The sequence below is a fragment of the Cydia splendana genome, chromosome 3 (assembly GCF_910591565.1).
Source record: "Cydia splendana chromosome 3, ilCydSple1.2, whole genome shotgun sequence".
In the NCBI taxonomy this organism is placed as follows: domain Eukaryota; kingdom Metazoa; phylum Arthropoda; class Insecta; order Lepidoptera; family Tortricidae; genus Cydia; species Cydia splendana.
In genome coordinates, this window is record NC_085962.1 from 14,999,607 (window position 1) to 15,021,876 (window position 22,270).

Genomic DNA, 22,270 nt, shown 5'->3' on the forward strand with positions numbered 1-22,270 from the left:
CACATTTGACAGACTGATCAACGTAAGCCGACGCGCCCAGGCGCTTTACTATGAAACATTCCATACATAAAAATTTAGCGAACTCTTTAACGATACGAACAGTTTGGTGCAACCGACCCTTAGTGTTGCTTGTTAGTCTCCATAGGCTACGGTGGCCAAAATCGAGAAAACAACTGTTTAAAAATTGAATTTAGCGCGGCGCAAGTACCAGGGCCTCATGAGTTACGAGAAGGTGTCGTTGACCAACCCGCCGTAGGGCGCGGGGCGCGGCGGCCGGGTCGCGTACCAGTATGAAGGTATCACGGCAGCTCGCGAAATTTAGCTGTAGGTATACTTTTGGTTTGGTTTGTTTTTTTTTTTTTTTTTATGTTATAGTCAGCAAGCGAGCAGACGAGCCGCCTGATGGGAAGCGGTCATCGTCGCCCATGGACATAAGCAACATCACAGGAGCCACTTAAGCGTTGCCGACCCTTGAGAACCCTAAATACCCGCTTCTTGAAGAATCCCATGTCGTAGCGCAAAGGAAATACCTCAGAAGGCAAGTCATTCCACATTCTGCACGTTCTGGGAAGAAACGAGCGAGATGCCCGCTTATTCTTGGTGTGCCATGTATCTAAGAAGTGGGGATGAACTTTGCTCCTTTGGCGGGAGGTGCGGTGATAGAAACGAGACGATGGCACCAAATCAAAAAGTTCTTCCGAGCACTCCCCATTGTACAGACGCGAGACGGTAGAACATGCAAAGAGAGCCAACGTCTCTCCGAAGGCTAAGAGGTTCTAAGCCGTCAGTAAGTTCGGGATCGCCGACAATACGAACTGCCCGCCGTTGGATGGAGTCAAGAGGAAGGAGCTGGTATTGTGGAGCGCCAGACCAGAGATGAGAACAGTATTCCATATGAGGTCGAACCTGCGCTTTATATAACAAAAGCCGGTGACTAGGTGTGAAGTACTGTTTGGCTCTGTTAAGCACCCCAAGCTTTTTGGAGGCCAGTTTGGCTTTATGTTCCAAATGACTCCGAAACTGGACTTCGTTCGTAATATCGACACCAAGTATCCCGATACTTTTAGCCATGGTAAGGGGAATGCCCTGAAACTTTGGCGCCGTGACAAATGGGGCTTTTTTAGCGGAAAACGCACAGACTTGTGTCTTACTGGGGTTGAACTGGACGAGGTTACGTCTACCCCACTCGGAGACCTGTTCAAGGGACGTCTCGATCTCAGACACAAGTCGCATCCTACACTCCGACACCTGCTCAGGGGGGGCGTTTACACGACCTGTATAACAGCTATCGCCAGTGCTGTCATCTGCATAGCAATGAATATTGTTAGTCAATAACATATCATTGATATGCAGAAGGAACAGGGTAGGCGATAGTACAGATCCTTGGGGTACGCCAGCGTTTATGGGCTTATAGTCCGAGCATATTCCGTCAGTGACGACTGCAATGCTACGCCCACACAGGAAGCTGGAAACCCATGTGCACAACCCCTTAGGAAGCCCGTATGAGGGAAGTTTTTAGAGAAGTGCCTTATGCCAAACCCTATCGAAGGCCTTTGCGATATCCAGGCTAACAGCCAGTGCCTCTCCCTTACTCTCTATGGCGGTGGCCCATCGGTGAGTGAGGTAAACAAGAAGGTCTCCAGCGCCTCGACCACGGCGAAACCCGTATTGCCGGTCGCTAATTAGCTGGTGGTCTTCGAGGTACTTAAGGAGCTGGTTGTTTACCACACGCTCCATCACCTTAGAGAGCAGGGAGGTGATCGCAATAGGCCGGTAGTTGGAAGGGTCGGTACGGTCACCCTTTTTGGGTATAGGGTGAACCCAGGCAATCTTTTTTTTTTTTTTTTTTTTTAATTTATTTAGAACACAAACAGTCACATAATGCAAATGGATTTTTAGTACAATGTAGTGTACTTAACATACTTAAGAAACAGACCTGGAGGTTCATTAATGAGTAGGTAATACATAATGTTAACATACATAATAACCGCAGAAAGAAAAAGAAATTTGAAATTATGAGCCATACCTACTATTACTACATACTACTATAAATTATATTTACCAGTCTTCCAAACAAAATCAGTATTGTGTGAAATTATATAGAGGGTAGGTAAGTTGAAGATTGGTAAATAGGTTTAACATCAATATCTATTTTAGTATTATCGGATAAGTAGTCATCAATTTATTTTACTATTTGGTAGGTAGGACAATCGGAAAGTTACATTTATACATTTTGTTATTTAAAACGATGTTTAATACTTAAAACTAAAACAATTTACGTTTAAGTTCAATTTTGAGACTAAACAAGGAAGAGTGAAAAGGATCAATATCATGTAAATGCTTATTAACATAACTAGGGACTCGTCTGAAAAAAGTGTGCCGAGAGTAATTCTTACGAGCAAAGCTGATGTGAAATAGAGATCTGGAACGTAGGGGGAGGTGCGGACAACTGAAAGTGACTAATTCAAAGAGATTCGGACATTTAATTATTCCATTAAGAATTTTGAATAAGAACATTACATCTAAATAGTGTCTTCGGTTATAAAGGGAAGGAACACAAAAATGCTTCGCTGCTAACGAAGTACGTTCGAAATAATTGCCCGTTCTGTAACAGAGAGATTTTAGAAAAATATTTTGGATCCTTTCCAGGCGATCAATATGAACTTGATACTGAGGTGTCCACACAACACAACCAAATTCAAGTATACTCCTAACAAAGGAATAGAACAATAGTTTATAAGTATTGGGGCGCCTGAAGGGCTGTCCGATCCTGAGAATCATCCCTAACTTCTTATAAGCTCGCTTACATATATTATCAATATGTAAACTAAAATTTAATTGTGAGTCTAAAGTAACACCTAAGTCCCTAATGGAAGATACCCGGGCTATATTTTTCCCAGCTAAGGTTTAATTGAAAATTAACGGATCATTTTTACGATTAAAGCTGATTATGAAACATTTTTCATTATTCAAGAAAAGATGATTATCTGAACAATAGCGGGAAAAGTTATCCAAATCATGCTGTAATGCACGGCAATCTGCTTCCGATGACACAGCTTTGTAGATTTTTGTGTCATCTGCATAGACGAGGTGCTCAGAGTTTCGAAAACAGGTTGCCATGTCATTGACATATAAGATAAATAGTAAGGGACCAAGATGCGATCCTTGGGGTACTCCGGAAGGTATAGGAAGAAAGCAAGAAGTATAACCCTTCAAGGCAACCGCCTGACTGCGATTGGACAGGTAAGACTTTATCCATCTAAGGAGGTCGCCGTGTATACCGAGCTCAAAGAGTTTCTTGATTAAGTTATTATGGTTAATTTTGTCAAAACATTTCGAAAAATCAGTATACACGACGTCCACCTGACAGCCAGAAGAAATCCTATTGATAATAAAATCGGTAAAGGTCAGCAGATTTGTATCCACGCTACGACCTTGACAAAAACCGTGTTGGCTAGGGGCAATGTGCTGAGAGAAAGCAGAAGCAATCTTCCAGGAAGACGGGAATTTCCCTGAGCGGTATGAGAGCGAGAATAGTCGCGTCAGAACCGGAGCTAACTCTGGGGCGCACGTTTTTAATACAACAGCAGGAATACCGTCTGGCCCACTGGACTTCTTGACGTCGAGGGCAAAGAGAGCACGCCTTACTGCGCTTTGAGTAAAGCGGACCTCGGGCATACGAGTAGAGTACTCGCATTGCGGAATAGTGGGAGGTGTATTGCCCCCGTCGTCCAGTGTAGAATTCGACGCAAATAGAGAGCAAAGTAGGTCTGCTTTCTCTTTTGCGGAATGAGCCAGTGAGTCATCGGGTTTGTGCAAGGATGGTAAGGAGACCCTGCAAAAGTTCCCCTGAACAGCTTTGGCGAGAGACCAGAAAGTTCGGGACCCAGAGGGCTGACTGACTAGTATCTCACCAATTCTGCGGGTATGTTCAAACTTGGCTGCAACAATTCGCTTCTTACAAGACCTAGTAGCAGCATTAAGTCGCTTCTTCAATTCGGAACAGTTACGATCATTGACCTGACGCGCAGCAGCCCAGGCTTGGTAAGCTTCTTCCTTTGATTTACGGGCTTCAGCGCACGCTCGACCAAACCAGGGCTGAGAACGATTGCCAACACGAACTAATGTGCTAGGAACGAAGCATTCCATACCTAGCAGGATCGTGTCAGCTACGAATTTCGCACAGTTGTCAAGATCATCCGAGGAGAAGCAGAGCTGCCCCCAAGGGTAGGACGCATAAAACTCCCGCAGTCCATCCCAATCTGCTGATCCATAGTGCCAGACACGGCGCAACCCAGAAGGTCGAGATTGCCCTGTCCGCTCCGTGGTAACAACAGAACGCACCAGGCAATGGTCTGACGAACCCAAGGGTGCAAGACGGGATACCTGGTGGCGTTCTGGATGCGAGGTCAGCAGTAGGTCTAAGAGAGCAGGGGTATGACCTTCGATGTCCGGAATTCTAGTGGGACCATCGACTATTTGCGAGAGATCATACGCTGCAGCAAAGCTGTGTACAGCTCTCCCGGCGTAGTCAGTGCGCAATGATCCCAACCACTCGCTGTGGTGCGCGTTGAAGTCACCAAGGATCACTAACTCCGCCGAGGGAAGCCGCTCGAGAACTTCGCTGAGTCCCACTTGGATACGCTCCAGCAGGCGATTGGTTTCCGAGTCTCCGCTGTGAGACCTGTATAAGCACACATAGATACGGACGTGGCCACCGTAATCTACGCGCGCCCAAATAAGTGACAGATCTCTATCTTCAAGACTGCCCAAACGACGACAGCAGATATCATCCCGGACAAATATGCACACTCCAGCCCGTGACACGAACTTGTGTTCGAGGCTGTATCCAGGGTACATAAGGTAAGAGATGTCGGCCGGGGTAGATATCTGTGTCTCCGTCAAGAAAAGCAAGGCCGGCTTGTCTGTCTCAAGGTGGTGGTGGACGGAATTGAGGTTGGAGTGGAGTCCTCTGATGTTACAAAAATCCACAGTGAGTGTGGAAAACGAAGCCGCTGTATTACGGTTTTTCTTGTTTCGTTTATTCATATTTGGAATGAGCGGGTAATAAAGGGAAAAAAGTGGATCAACCAAAATACCCACAGTCACAAGGTCACAGGCAAGGCCAATCCTCACCTAGACGCAACAGGTAGAGTGATTCCCTGGCACGGGGGACGGAAGGGCCCCCGGTCCGACCCGTGGCCAGGCGCTACGTTCCACTCCGGTTTCCCATTCCGGCGCAGCGACCAACACACAGGCTTTTTTCACTGGCGGCAGGACAGCCTCCCCAGCAGGGACGGCCGGGGTTCGGGTCCTCTACGAACCAGCGGGCGGCCAGCGGACAACCGTTTCACCGGGTCTCCCTGGCCCCCGTGCCAAGGAAGCACGCCTGAAGCAGCAGTGCGAGGTAACAGGCCTCAGCAGACCAAGGACTGCCGGAACTTTAGTTGATCGGATAAGGGGGGCTGGATTTCGCGCACTCAACCGGAACACATCAACAGGGAAGGATGCTTTGCGGCCAACTACAACGCGAAGGTGGTTGCTATCCAGACGAACCCTTTGGACTGAAATGATCGTCCTCTTTAGGACTCTACCACCGGTGATTTGAAATTACGTGGGACCACTGACAAACCCCACTACCCTAAGGAATTGTGTTGACCATTTAGCACTACCCGGGGGTCACGTGTAGGGTATCTAGAGTCAAGAAGCACAAGTGCTTCGCCTACGGACGCGGTCAACAATAACCCCCAAAATTTGTTGTTTGTATGATTCTACTAGTTTAAAGTATTATTTTTGTTGACTAGTAGAAAAAGTATTGTATACAATAGTGATATAATCAAGCTTTTCAATCTCGTACCTTACTTAGGCAACTCAGCAAGCTTCGTTGCCTAAACACGGTACTCGACTGAAAAACTCTCTATTATATCACGATTGTATAAAATACTATTAAAATACGAGTAGGTACATCTAAAAAAATGTAACGGTTCCTTACTGGAAGTATGAACCTTTTTATTTTAATTAGAAGATTATGGAACCAAAACTTTAATTTAACAGAAATCCTTAGGGTACTTCGGAGACTTCAGCAAAAGTCGTGTAGCCTCTAATTTAAAATGGGGAGGCCTGCGTTTGGCTGTGAGGTGTTGGTAGGTATATAGGCGGATGATGGTAAATAAATATAAACACATTGAATACATAATTATGTAGCCACCCTCTAAGAGGAAAGCTAAGTATTTTTTATATGAATAAGATGCCTGATGAATACAAAATACTAGGACTTGGATTTGATAAACAAAGAATCGTTATTGTGGCTAGTTGTATGTTTCGTAAACAATTGTGCATTTCCAGCTAGTTAAATAACAAAGTTTCAAAACAGGTTTAAAATTCCAACGCTTCATTTTTATCTGTTAGGAAGTTGAAATTCACAGAACAGAAACTAAGCGAGGCCAATGGGTGCACTAGATATGTATCAGCTTGTCTGGGGAAATGGTGCTGCATTTTCGTGACCCCGCACAGCCGTGTTCGCGGCTTTGGTAGAGCTCCAAACACACGGATGAATTTCGCACGCTGACACGAACGAGAATGGGATTAATTACGTATAGATCACTGCTCTGGCTAACACGAAACAGTTGTTTTGAAAGGTTATTGGTATAGTCAGTAGCACAAGTGGCTAAGCAGGTGAGGTGGTTAAAATGAGCCGCACACGCTTTTACTTTCTTGTGGTAGGGGAGCCCAAGAGGGGATTTTGGGATTTATTCGAGCGTGGCAGATTAACATAAAAGGGGATAACTTGCATCCTGTTGGATACCTCCTCCATATATGAGTTCTCGAAAACATGATCGAGCCAGGATAGTAGCCTATCAGAATAGTAAAATAAATCGTAAATTTTCGAGCGCAACAGATTAAGGTATAGTAGAATGTAAGATGTTTTTTAAAAGTTCGAATAGACCTCAAGCCTGATTCAAACTTACAAATTCATGTCAATATGATTCACGCGCTCATGTGTCTGCCCCGTACTAATTTATCGGTGTCAGCGATCATTGCGAGTATTAAACTAACAAATCAACAAAAGTTTTATAAAGCTCAAATGCTGCTACACAGGTCCGGCTGTTCGTAGCGGCAAGTCTTTGCTACGGGTTACGGCGTAGTGGTTCTTGACGATGAAAATATTTGATTCTGTAAATGTCAATATAACATTCATCTAGCGGTTACTATATCACCATAAAAACATCTTACTTTTTTCTTTAAATAATATAGGTAATAATATTTCAATGAATTTCGTTTTCCAACCATTCGACGTAGTTATTTGAAGTATATTTTAATTTCTACATAATTATTTTTCATACAAGTCTCTCGAAAGTTCAAAAACGTAATTCATGTAGCAATTATGACCATGCTACTAGCCCTCCGGCCTCCGGTGTTGCAGGTAACTATGGGCGAAGGTAGTTAATTGCTTACCATCAGCCGATTCATCTGCTCGTTTATCCCCTATATCAGGGGTCTCCAAACCCCGGCCCGCGGGCCACATCCGGCCCGCGATGCGTTCCAATGCGGCCCGCCGACACCCAAAGCGAGTGCCCGCGGGAGCCAGGCTCCAGGGGTTCAGCCCTAACAGTAGCAACAGACACCCCCCGGAGCCGACGGTGGCCTGCGCGAAAGTTTCTGAGGCGCAATATGGCAGGTAAAAAAGTTTGGAGACCCCTGCCCTATATCATAATTTTTTTTTATCATAATAAGATTATTCTCCTTGAATGTCCTTGATGCTTTCGTAGAATATCCGTAAAGACCAAGCGCTAACTCAGTCAAACCCGCAGCATTCGGCCGTATCACCACAAACTAAAATTGATTACGTGGCGAATTAATTGCAAAGGCTTCTAGCACACAACGTGACATGATTACCTTAATCCCGGAGACTCGTTAACGAATAAAACATTTACAAGGGCCGGGACAGGCCGCCCCATGAATATTAATAACTTTCTCCGTTCTACCTGAAAGTTTATTTCATTAGCGTATACCTGACGATACGAAACGATATGAAACGATATTGTCAGAGATTTTGGTAATAAAGGATGAGGTTTTAATGAATGGTATTTGAAATATGTCCAGGGTTTCTGAGGGAAATCGACGAGATGTTTCATCTGTACAAATTTAGCTGATCGCTAAGACATTGTATTATTTAAACCGTTTTATACATAAACGCATCTGGTTATTTGATGTTTATACCTACAGTCAAACCTGCTATATTGGCTAACACTGTATAGTTGTAGATAGCATAAAGTATATTAAGTAAAACTTCGTTTTTTTTTTTTCAATATTAACTATAACGATTACCTACCAGAAATCCGAGTTGCACCATATTTTAGAACTCATATGCAACACAATCTAATTTTTAACTAGATAAGTATATGTAGTATATACATATATGTTCCAAACACACACAAAGCATTTTTTGCAAGTGCATTTTCTTTGATTTTATTTAACAACCAATTAAAAAATTTCATTGAAATAACAAATTAAAGTAAAATAAACACTTATAAAATTTGTAAATTGCGCTGCGCGCGTAGCATAGCAAACAACGCGCGGCTGAAGTTTCATTATAGTTAATAAGCAGTAATTAGGATTGTAGCGAGCGTGTTGGGAGTAACAATATAGAGGCTGTATTCGAGACGCGAAAAGTAACATGGCTATCGAGAATTTTGATTTTTACTTTCTACTGACATACTGGAAGGAGAGGGGGAGGCCTTTGCCCAGCAGTGGGATACAGTGGGCTCTGTATAATAATAATATAATAACTGACATATAAATAAAAAGGGGAAATATAACCCCGTTTATCGGTTTGCTATTGGAAATGTAAGCAGAAAGTTAATCGAAATTCTCGATAGCCATGTTACTTTTCTCATCTGTTTTATATGTACTCGTACTTATACCTAAACTAAAATCTATTCGCATCCTTTGCTTCTACAATATGTAAGGAAACGTACTACGCGCGAAAGTAACTATATACCTACCTACGTTTGAAATTGGGGCCCTGGCCCTATAATTCTAACGTTTTCAGAGCGCAGTCAATTGTTGGCCAGTATTCATTAACTCAGCCTCGAGATCCGTAACAAGTATGCGTGCCAGGAATTCACATTTATTTTATACATACTCTATTGCCTGCTCTCGGTAAGCGAGTCGAATAACTGCCTGCACGCCGAAGTAATTAACAGGATGCCGATTAGAGGTATTTTAAAACGCCGTCTCCGATGTTACTATTTTTGGAAGCACAGGGCAGGCTTTTTCAAAATATTTTAGGACAGCTCGTGACATTGCCGATTTGTGAATTTCATTGATGGTATAGGATAGGATAATATTCAGATATTAACACTGGATGAATGAGCCTTTGTCTAATTTGAGATTATACTCAGACTCCATTCAGCGATTACCTGCAGTGCATTGTCAGCGTCTGTAGGCTTAAATTTTCATTTTGTTTATTGGATAATTCGCATCAGGGGCCGCGTGAATTTCAGAGATAGAAGGGATTGTCTATGCAACACTGAACACTTAAGCCGCGTTGTCACTACCCCAACCTTTTCCTTGAAAATAGACGACAGACTAAAATTTTACTTAACACAGTTAGCTTCCAGACATTCAGTATCTGAAGAAACTGGTCCTTAATATTTTATCCAAACTTTAATGTATTTCCAGAAATGTTAAAGTGATTTATGTATGAATACTATTCAGTCATCCATATACTTAGTCATCCATGGAAGTCTTTTATTGAAGAACTGATTCACATTTGACTGTCGTTTAGATCCGGATAATATTTATTTATTATTTAAAAGCGGATTTAATGAAAATATTTGTTGTAGCTAAATAAAATTATAAATTATATTTTAAATAAAATGTCACTGTTTTAGGGTTCTGTATCAAAAGGGTAAGAAGGAATCCTTCTTAATACGATGTTTATAGTCGGCGCTGTGTATTTAAGAAACAATATTTGACAGTTATGAATTATTATAAATTATAAGTATATGAAGCTAATGCTTTCAGCTAAACCGTAGGTGTTAGATTCATATTTAGGCCTACAAGGCCTTTATAGTAAAGTAGGTGCTAACTATTTTACTAGCCCGGCTCGGGTCTATAAGATTATGTTAAGGTTGTCGTGGACTTTTAGAATTAAGAGGATAGGGGAAATTCCGGGATCTGGAGCCGATACTGCGGTGCGGTGCTAAAAGACATTTATACTCGCAGATGACTACTTACCCCGTTCGTCCGTAGTGCGCGCTTCATGTTATATTGTGGTGGAGCGATATGTATTTAACTTTGTAGAATTCTTCTTATTGAATACTTAATATGCGGTAAAACTGATACGATGCGGCAATTTTCAACACTGAAGTCTGTTTGTCAGTATGTCAATATGTCAGCGTCATATCTAGGTGGCCAGCAGTCACCGTAGAGTTTTTATTTTAAAAAAGGTCGAATGGGAATTTTGGCGCAGTAGCGCCACCATGCTCCCGGCCTTGAAATGCGGAGAATTTCAAAAATGAAATTATGTGATGCGGCAAATGAATTATTAATACCTTTAAACGAGCAATTCTTGTTTATTCGGGGATATCGGAAACGGCTCTAACGATTTCGATGAAATTTGGTATATGGGGGTTTTCGGGGGCGAAAAATTGATCTAGCTAGGTCTTATCTCTGCGAAAACGCGCATTTTTGAGTTTTTATATATTTTCCGAGCAAAGCTCGGTCTCCCAGATATTTATAATTTAACTGACACAAATAGGAAGAGGAAGGAACAGATTATTGCGGAGGCAGCGGATATAGTTTTACACTAGGGCGTTTAAATAGCCCACCAGCGGTTTTAACAGTAGCGATCCGAACTACACCATCTAGTCCAGAATGTATGGCAGTAATAATGCCTAGCGGCCAATGTAAGGGCGATATGTCATCATCCTGGACTAGATGGTGTAGTTCGGGTCGCTACTCTTAAAACCGCTGGTGGGCTATGGGCTACTCCGTTTAATCTGCTAAGTAAAGTTGAAATGCAATATATTGAAATACAATATGTAAAGAATGTATATTAGTTATTAGTAGTTTGGCAGCAGCTTACTTTTGATGCTTTAAAAAAAGTACATATATCTAAAAAGTCTAATAATGATGTGAGGAGAAGATGAAACAACCACTAAGTCAGAAGTGTTAAAATATTTATTTACGTGCGAATAGGTAATTCGCAACAAGTGGCGAATTTTAAAACACGACCAAAGTGGAGGATTTCCTATTTTTGATACTTGTATCGTACAGTCGACGTCAAAGATGTTTACATTTTTCGCCCTATTACAAAGGAATAATGTACAAAAGTGTAAACATATCTTTGACGTCGACTGTACAACGTTTTACAGTAGGTACATTTGAATTTTCGACGTAGTTACGTAATGTGCTTATTATAGCACCTGGTGGTTATGTAGCACCAGATGTACTGTAAATATAATTATATATTACCTCATCTACTGTTTCCTGCATCAGGATAAGCGCCTGGCCATCTGTCACAGCCGAGCAGACCCGTAGTAATTCAACGCCTTCATCATCCCTCGGGACGCTGAGCCGAATCCTCGTTCAAGCCTCTTTTGATTCACAGTTTCATTTAAACTGGAAGTAATAAATAAAACGCATTTAATAGCTCAGATGCTTACGCGTCAGTGCCTTCAGACTTCAAACAAGAAAGGGAGACTGACCGGAAAACTTGGCTAGGTGACTTACATTACAACCATTAACCAACCAATAAAACTCGCGTTATCCCGGTATTTTGCCACGACTCATGAAAGCCTGGGGTCCGCTTGACAACTAATCCCAAGAATTGACGTAGGCACTAGTTTTTACGAAAGCGACTGCCATCTGACCTTCTAACCCAGAGGGGAAACTAGGTCTTAATGGGATTAATCCTGTTTCCTCACTATGTTTTCCTTCACCGAAAAGCGACTGGTCAAATCAAATGACATTTCGTACATAAGTTCCGAAAAACTCATTGGTACGAGCCGGGGTTTGAACCCGCGACCTCCGGATTGCAAGTCACACGCTCTTACCGTTAGGCCACCAGCGCTTCCTGGCATCCTGACATAACGAAATCATAACGGATTACAATGTTTACGGCGGCAAAGTAGCATATTTTACTATACCGAGCTACTACTACTTTGGCTAGTAATCAAAACAATATATGTAGGTAAATAAACAGCCAATAAAGGAAATAAAACCAATTTGACTACTTGGTCAACACCCTAACTAATTTTCATAGCACTTTGCCGGGTGTGTTAGACTCATTCATAATTTTCTGGCCGACAGCCAAATACCGTCCAACAGGCTGCTTAATAACTAATAACTTTCGACGGGTACCCCGACCCGATCCGTTGTATTGTATGTATGTATGTGTTTATTGTATAAAACACAAATTTATGGCACAGGATAGGCAGTACAAAGTAAAAAGTGAAGCAAAGAAAAGAGTAGTAAGTGGAAAGTATTATGACTGGTACCAGTCAGAACGCCTATTACGTATTTTATCATCTACGGTGAAACGAAAATTATTTACAGTGAAACGAGTTTATATTACCACAGTTGGTTAGAGTATTAATCAACTGTACGTCATTCGAAGCCTAATACTTAAGTAAAATGAGAGTGGCAACACTGTAATCCGTGACTATTTTGGTTAAAGTGTCGTATTTCAGTACTGGTTACGCCATTTGTTTTCATTTAAAACCCCACCATGGATGGCAGCCATGATGGATATCATTATTTTTAAATATGTCAGTACAGTATCAGTCAATAACTAAACATCTGACAAAAAAAATATATGTGAAATGTTTGGTAGATACGAATTTCCAATTTTCTGAAAGAACAGGCTATATATTTTGTAGCAATATCTTTCGCTTTTACAAATAAAACAATATCATATCTACTACATGTAGGTAATCGAAGTGCCAGGTTGCCGAAACCGTGTTTGCATGTGGCTCTCAAGTGTAATCTCGAACGTGGAGTTTTATGTTTATTTTCTCTTCCAATTTCGACGGAGTGCCTGCCAAGGTGTTGTCTGACGGCTTACGAACTGCCACGGGACGCAGGTGCCGCAAACATTTTGGCTAGGTGCGGCACCTAGTAGTAGATTTATTATTATGATATTTTTTGCCAACCGCGACACCTTAAGAGAATAATCGACGACCGCTTCCCTATACTGACGTAGCGAAGTCCCCATTTTGGACATTGTAGAAAATGTTTTTTAATTATTACTAGCGACCCGCCCCGTCTTCGCACGGGTTAATAAATACACCAAAACCTTCCTCAAGAATCACTCTATTGATACGTGAAAACCGCATAAAAATCCGTTCAGTAGTTTTTAAGTTTATCGCGAACATACAAAGACACAAGTAGACAGACGCGGCGGGGGACTTTGTTTTATAAGGTGTAGTGATTATAGGAACTTATCAAAATTTGTATGGATTTGATTTACGGTCCTAACTCTTATAACAATCAGTAAATCAAAAAAAAATATAATTCAGTGACATTTTGAGCCCTTTAAAACGTTCGAGGTCAACGGGTAGACAGAAAAAAATTATAGGTATTCTCTGTCAAAATAATATTCTGCAAAATTACCCACCAGCTCATCTTGTAAATTTCATTCAACGCTACTTATTGCTTGACATGTGAATATGCCTAGAATTTTTAATGTCCGGTAATTGGTATAGTGCGTAGTTCGGCGTATTCAGTCTCCGTGTATTTCAAAATCTATCTTTTTAGTTTCGCAGGTCTTCCACGCCAATGTTTGTTGTAAAACTTTGTTTTGAAAATCTTTGAAGTTTGGCGAAGCCATTTCTTTTTCGCCCGAGATGATAAACACTGGTCATATTGTAATTGTTGTTTCTAATACTTTATATACAGTCCGCAGTGGTTTAATGGAAGTAGGTCGAGTTAGATTCTGAACTCTGTGTGCCACTAAAACGACCATATATGTATAAGATGTGAGTAACCTTAATCTAATAACCTTAATTAAAGGAATAGAGACACAGAGTTAGGGAGCGGCCTTCCGATGATCGCACGGGTGCAAAGATTGGGAATCGTCATCAAAAGTTGTACAGTCAAGTGTAAAAATATGGGTGCACACATCTAACTCTTATATCGGCGAATGAAGAACTACAGGACATATTTTTGAGAAGTTGTATGCAACCATTTCTATACTTGACTGTACCTAAAGCGGCAAGTGGGGTTTGGGCAGTTTTGCGCCGAAGTACGGTTACTTAAAAAAATTAATTAAAATGAATTATCCTTTATTTTTAGGCAACTGGTTCATAAATATATACCTTACAAACTAACATACATATAATAATAAAAATCTTAAAAGCTACATACAAATAATTTCGGCGACACAGTTTTCTGTTGCGACGCCTATTCCGGTGTAGGGTAGAGATCGGCAGATTCCTGCGGAAGCGCCGAAATACCACATCCTTCTGCCAGAAGTCCGCGATCGCGATGGTTCCCAGCAGCGGCCCCGACACGCGCACCATATACGAGTTAAATAAGGGAGGCAGTGTTTTACACATTACCTATATATAAATACTAGATCCTTATCCTGAGCTCAATCTACATAGTTCCTGATAACAATATTCTTGTTTATAAAACTAAGATTACTCTGAGATACAATATATCGGTCATGTGATATGGATATGCAGACCACGCCATTAATATTGTGCATATAAATCCTTTCACTATTATAATATTATATGAATACCTCAAAATATCCATTCTCTGGAGCCTTTAGCCATTGAAATTGAGTCCCTATTTTCATTATCATAAGATGCAAGTGTATTGGATTGAAAAAGGTAGCCCGGGTCAGAAAGCCGATTACAGGTCGCCTTAGGAACGGAGAGCTTTCACTTGTAATCCAGAAATGTGAGTGGCTTATGAAGGATACTTAAGTTATTATAACAGGATTCGTCGATAGTAGAGGGTGGTGTTGGGATTAAAAGTATATTTTAGTATTGGTTATTCATATGAAGACCCATAACGTTATATCGATGTGTAAAATTTTTTAGCTTTATTGTATTCTCCTAATTGACTTAAGCAGCTTGTTAAATACCTATACTAAGTGGACGATCGCGCGCGACCGTTTTTCCATACAAACACATTTAGCCCCTATTTTTCACTCTGGATATTACTATTATTGAAAATACTTTTACACCGTTTAGTGTTATTAACCACAGCTATTTATTCCTGTTTATGCCTGTTTGACTTTTTCCGATATTAAAAGCCCAGCTCAGTCACTTTTTCTTTTTCTTTGCAAATAAATACTTACTTAAAAACGGAAAGCTAAAGATAACTAGTTATCTATGTACATAGGTAATTTAGTAGTAGAGTTTGAAAACCTAACTGATCATCTTCTTTATTTGGATTAACATTTGAATTTTACTGATAATATTTATATTTGTGTAAAGCATAATAATACGATCTAAGGCATTAAAGTCTCTTAAAAATCCAAAATCTCGGTTTTAATTAATATTTAAAAGCGAGATTTCCACAACATAATTACGCCTCAAGGCATGGAAATGTCTTATGCATTATCATGTCTCACACGCTTGCTGATTACATTGCATGTTAACATACTGCAGCTGTTGTACAGTCGCTTCCAGATATATCGGAGCGGCCAAGGTGCTCACAACTATCAGAACACGCCTCTATTGTCAAGGCGTTAGATTGCGTGTTCAGATATTTGTGAGCACCTTATCCGCTACGATATATCTGATGGCGACTGTACCTGACTTAAATCGACACAAGCTACTAAGCACTTTACTTTAGACACACGTGATATACAAGACGGTCTTAACTTAAGCTGCCTATTCATCTACAAGGCATTTGGGTATAGGGTGTGCCTAATTAAGCTACACGTGATTTGATTCTGGGTGTAATTTAAAGGCGTATTTATTTAACACTAGCTTTGCTTACGACATGGTCCGCGTAGATCGAGAGTAATTTCAACCCAATTTTTACCGCTTTCGAGACTGAATTAAAAAAAACTGGAGCTCTACATTTCAAGATGTACATGTTTCTAATTTCAAAGTCATCGTTTAAGGCTGCACGTTGTCTCTGAGTATCTAAGAAACGGAACTGTTTTATATACTCTTTGTACTAATATGGTAAAAGAGAAAGAGTTGCTACAATAAACCCACCACGTGTATCTCCAATCTCACAATAATTTAAATAAAGATTTTAATGTAGAAGGAAATTCGATGTAAAACCCTCTTAAGATGTCTGTAGGTATTAAGATAGTTAACAACACACGAATCCCCTTGTTTGTGGAACTCTCCACGCATTATCTGGAATGCCGACTACCCTCGTGTGTGCGTGTTTTTGTTCTCTTGTGCGGTAACTCGTAGTTTAATCATGTTCTATTTGACAGTTGATTAATGTTGCCTAGGTAACTAGCGGATGATATTATATGAATGTGTGTATTTAGAATCCCACCAAAAACATAAATGTGAAAACGGGACCCAAGTTCAATATTATAATATTAACGTTATCGTGGCTGTCCACTTAGCTAACAAAAGATTTGAGAATGGTTCGTGTAATATTACACTTGGTTGCTGCGTCACCAGTTCATTTTTTTAACTTTGCTGGACACGCTACCGCGTGTCTCGGTCTATATATATTCTTGCCAGACGTTGCTTAACCTTGAATATTAATGACAACATTTAATCTACCTACTTGTAAAGATGCTTAATTGCTTAATACCAACGAAACGCATGATGACCACCCAAAATTAGTAATAGAAAAAAAAGACAAATATTTTTTTCGTTTGTTTTTATAATGGCCTTGGGAAGCTGAAATCAAAATTACAAATATTGTTTAAAACCCGGGATAAAGTGCCAGCATACACAATTAACCGCCTATTCCACTTATCCCTACCGCGATATCCCCCCCAGTGGGGATACGTGGAATATTTTTCCATCTATTTCTACTAGTAGGGATACTTTTCCATCTATCCCTACTAATTGATGCCAAATGGATTTTTTTCCGCATATCCCTACCATTTTCCCCCTGGTATGGATAAATGGATTTTTATCCACCCGTACCTACTGTTTTCCCCCCTGGGGGGGGACAGGTGGAATTATTTCTATGTATACTCATTGGTTTCCCCCCCGGTGGGGATAGGTGGATTTTTTTTCACTTATCCCTACAACCTCGCTATTTGGTAGGGATCCATGGAAACTTTTCCAATCATCTTAACCCGATTGTATTTTGGTAGGGATACATGGAAACTTTTCCAATCATCTTAACCTGATTGTATTTTGGTAGGGATACATGGAAACTTTTCCAATCATCTTAACCTGATTGTATTTTGGTAGGGATACATGGAAACTTTTCCAATCATCTTAACCCGATTGTATTTTGGTAGGGATACATGGAAACTTTTCCAATCATCTTAACCTGATTGTATTTTGGTAGGGATACATGGAAACTTTTCCAATCATCTTAACCTGATTGTATTTTGGTAGGGATACATGGAAACTTTTCCAATCATCTTAACCTGATTGTATTTTGGTAGGGATACATGGAAACTTTTCCAATTATCTTTACCTGATTCTTATTTTGGTTGAAATACATGGAAACTTTCCAATCATCTTTACCTGATTGTATTTTGGTAGGGATACATGGAAACTTTTCCAATCATCTTAACCTGATTGTATTTTGGTAGGGATACATGGAAACTTTTCCAATTATCTTTACCTGATTCTTATTTTGGTTGAAATACATGGAAACTTTCCAATCATCTTTACCTGATTCTTATTTTAGTTGAAATACATGGAAACTTTTCTAATCATCTTTACCTGATTGTATTTTGGTAGGGATACATGGAAGTTTTAGCTCAGATCACTTTAAATTTATCAATGTGTATTCTTCCCTATTTCAATTTCATTCAGGCATAAATTTGAATGCTCTGAGACCGATCTCGGAGCATCACGGAGGATTGTTACTCCGCGGCATCGAGGAGCACGTTAATCCTTCTGGGTGATCTGCGCTGCGTTCCGGCGGTTTGCGCAGGCCTTAAACAGCTAATAGGTAGCAGGGCGAGTGGATTAAATTCTATATATATCCCTACTAGACGACTAGGTAGCAGGGACGGGACGACTGGAAAAAAATCCATAATATCCCTACTAAACGACAAGGTAGCAGGGACGAGTGGAAGAAATTCCATATATCCCTACCAAACAGCAAGGTAGCAGGGATAGGTAACAAAAAATCCACCTGTCCCCACCTGGGGAGGAAAAAAGAGGTTAATATGGAAAAAAAGTTATCTATCCCCACCAGGGGGGAAATCAATAGGTACACGTGGAAAAAAATCCACCGATTTCTACCAGGAGGGCCCATCCATCTGGCCCTATCATTCAAAAATAGGGGGGATAGATGGACGACTTGATTCCATGTATCCCTACCAGTAGAAATAGATAGAAAAATATTCCACATAACCCCACTGGGGGGGATATCGCGGTAGGGATAGGTGGAATAGGCGCAATTAACATAGTTATAAACCTTGAAAACACGTTGAAACATTTAAAAATCCCGCACATGTATAAACCAGGGCTCATCATGCCGTCCCCCTTGAGTCGTTACGCGGACGCGCGTATCTCGGGAAGTTTACGAATGGGCAATAGTACCCGGTTCATTGCACCCGGGAGCCCACTGTCCCTGCATAGATCTCGCTAAAAACTGCGTTATCTCTGTTTTGTTTGTTATCATGGAACTTTGATATTACGGTTTTTTAGCAATTCAGTACTTAGGTGCTGCCGTGAATCATTCGGAGCGATTCGGGATATGAATTAGAGATTCACTAGATATGAAATAGTAACGATATGTGACGTTCCACTGCAAAAGGTACCATTGCCCCGGCTGAATATTGGAGCGGCGTTAATAATAGCGTAATCGCCAGGCGCCATAATGTACCTTTTGCCGTGGAACGTCACATATCTTTACTATTTCATATCTAGTGAATCTCTAATTCATTTCCCGAATCGCGCCAATTGTCGGTCCTTACCTAATGAATCTAATGATGATTCCAGTACATAAAAAACCGGGCAAGTGCGAGTCGGACTCGCGCACGAAGGGTTCCGTACCATAATGCAAAAAAAAAAAAACCGGGCAAGTGCGAGTCGGACTCGCGCACGAAGGGTTCCGTACCATAATGCAAAAAAAAAAACAAAAAAAAAAAGCAAAAAAAAACGGTCACCCATCCAAGTACTGACCACTCCCGACGTTGCTTAACTTTGGTCAAAAATCACGTTTGTTGTATGGGAGCCCCATTTAAATCTTTATTTTATTCTGTTTTTAGTATTTGTTGTTATAGCGGCAACAGAAATACATCATCTGTGAAAATTTCAACTGTCTAGCTATCACGGTTCGTGAGATACAGCCTGGTGACAGACGGACGGACGGACGGACGGACGGACGGACGGACGGACAGCGAAGTCTTAGTAATAGGGTCCCGTTTTACCCTTTGGGTACGGAACCCTAAAAACGAAAAAAAAAAGCAAAAAAAAAACGGTCACCCATCCAAGTACTGACCACTCCCGACGTTGCTTAACTTTGGTCAAAAATCACGTTTGTTGTATGGGAGCCCCATTTAAATCTTTATTTTATTCTGTTTTTAGTATTTGTTGTTATAGCGGCAACAGAAATACATCATCTGTGAAAATTTCAACTGTCTAGCTATCACGGTTCGTGAGATACAGCCTGGTGACAGACGGACGGACGGACGGACGGACGGACGGACAGCGAAGTCTTAGTAATAGGGTCCCGTTTTACCCTTTGGGTACGGAACCCTAAAAACAGTTAACCATATTAATGTATAAACTAGTTATTTGTTTATAATTAATAATTTAGGAGATAGCAGCAAAATGCGAGGTTTAAATTAGGGTTAATTAAAACCGATAGATTAATCAATGGACATTATAACCAGTTTATCGCGTATTTATTACGCTCGGAAATAAGTACTCACGTAAATTGTGGATAAGCATAGATTGTACGAATTATTAAGTAGGTAATACTTGAGCTTTTTATAGAACTAGCCAATTGCACATTTTACCAAGTTACCCAGAACAAATTACTTATTTTATATTTTATTTGAAGTTTTAGTTTAGTTTTTATTTTACATCGTAATGTTATTTAAAATATTATATATTAAAAATTATATTGTATATTAAAAAACGATATTGTTGGTCTTGGTTGTAACTGTGAAACTATGAGTGGAATAAATGACATGCGCAATTATTAAATAAGTATTTTGGTTTCCGTTTTCGGGTGATGTAATAGTTATTCTAAAGCCATCTAGATAAAAAAAAACAAGCCAGCGAAGCTCTCTTTCTACAATCCCCTATTCAGAACGTCACGCGCCCATTTAGTCACGTGGCGGCTAAATATTCGCCACGACTCGCGTCCCACGTCCCGCGCTATACGCGGCACGATGTGAAGCGATGTAAATTCCGCGCTGAAACATTTACACCACGTAGTAGACCCCGACTGGGGCTTTGCCGTGATGCGTTCGGAATCGATGATGGAAGGCTTTGGTTTTGTCGGTGGAACTATGTAAAAATTGCGTTACATATGTATGTCAAAGCCGAGCCGTACCAATGTAGAAAAGTTGATGATAGTCAAATGTGAGTCTAAAAGAGCACTGTGTTGTGTTAATATTTTCCCATTTTTTACAATTGAAAAGGGATTTAAAAAATAATAATAATACCTAAGTGCATTAAGTTTTATTCAGGTACACTTGCTCTGCAAATTTCACGTCATTTACAAAAACCGAGATTGATAAAAGTACGTTAAGTAAAAAGACGAAAAACGAACATTCAAATAAACAGGTGCCTATTCTGCGAGCATTCTCTAATCTCGTTCGATTTATTTGCACGACATTCACGACAGTCGGATAATCGCAATGATGTTGACAAATCGAGCGACGGTACTCCCGCCTTTTTGGTGTTCGATCTTTTCACAGAGAATCAAGCGATACAATAACTCACTCGATAACAAAATGTGGGTTGCGCCTGTGGTAAATTAGTAGCAAATTCTAACAATAAATAACATTTAAAATAAGCGTCAGTATTCAGAGTAAATACATAATGATATGGTAAACCATTGTGGGCTTTTTTTAGAATTTTTAATTAGATACGTTTTAGGGGTCATTTTTTTGTAAAAATTGTTTACAAGAAAAGAAAACCGACTTCAAAAAGGATGAAATATTTTTATCCTATTTAAGTATTGCGTTACCAACAGATATATTTAAAGTCGGTGCCAAGGCACATATTAACAATACCTGTCAATAATATCTGCTTTATGTCTAAAAATCACAATACATCTTCTACTAATATTATAAACGTGAATGTGAAGTGTGAGAAGAAAGATTTTGACTGATAAAATATAATACAAACTTTAAAAAAAATGTAACGATGATTTGAATGCATATTTTGTACTAATCAAAACGTAATATAATTAGTTGATAATTTAGATTGGAACTTCATTTATTACTTGTTTAACGAACGCGGCTGGATAGTGAACAAAATCAAAAATCTGTGTCACATGAATAAAATAGTTACGATTATTTATATGTATTACCCCGAACAAGCCGGTTTCCGAAAAGGCTATAGTACCATAGACCACATCCATACGCTGCGGCAAGTTATACAGAAGACCGAAGAGTATAACTTGCCATTATGCTTAGCGTTTGTGGACTATGAGAAAGCCTTCGATTCGGTGGAAACATGGGCGGTGCTTGAGTCTCTTCAGCGATGCCATGTTGACTATCGGTACATCGAAGTGTTGAAGTGTTTGTATAGTAACGCCACCATGTCGGTCCGAGTACAGGAGCAGAGCACGAAGCCGATTCCATTGCAAAGAGGCGTAAGGCAGGGAGATGTTATCTCTCCGAAACTGTTTACTGCCGTAATGGAAGACGCCTTCAAGCTCCTGGAATGGCAAGGACTTGGCATCAACATCAACGGCGAATACATCACTCACCTTCGGTTTGCCGACGATATCGTAGTCATGGCAAAGTCGATGGAGGAACTCAGCATGATGCTCGATGACCTCAACCGAGTTTCACAACGGGTGGGCTTGAGAATGAACATGGACAAGACGAAACTTATGTCAAATGCCAATGTTGTGCCCATCCCAGTCTCTGTTGGGAACTCGGTACTCGAAGTTGTAGACTCGTACATCTACCTAGGACAAGTAGTCCAATTAGGTAGGTCCAACTTCGAGA

At 40.5% G+C, this 22,270-nt stretch overlaps 1 protein-coding gene and 1 pseudogene across 1 annotated transcript in view; both read right to left on the reverse strand.

Moving 5' to 3' along the window:
* Positions 1 to 355: 355 nt before the first annotated feature.
* Positions 356 to 1,494, reverse strand: LOC134806870 (uncharacterized; annotated as a pseudogene).
* Positions 1,495 to 2,983: 1,489 nt separating this feature from the next.
* LOC134806671 (uncharacterized) overlaps positions 2,984 to 22,270 on the reverse strand; it is an 85,741-nt gene continuing 66,454 nt past the window's right edge. Inside the window, exons 2-3 of the mRNA XM_063779999.1 lie at positions 3,560 to 5,416; positions 2,984 to 2,987 (exon numbers count right to left, since the gene is read on the reverse strand). Of these exons, the coding sequence (XP_063636069.1) occupies positions 2,984 to 2,987; positions 3,560 to 5,049 (1,494 nt within the window). The 5' untranslated portion in view covers positions 5,050 to 5,416. The remainder of the gene's footprint in view (positions 2,988 to 3,559; positions 5,417 to 22,270) is intronic.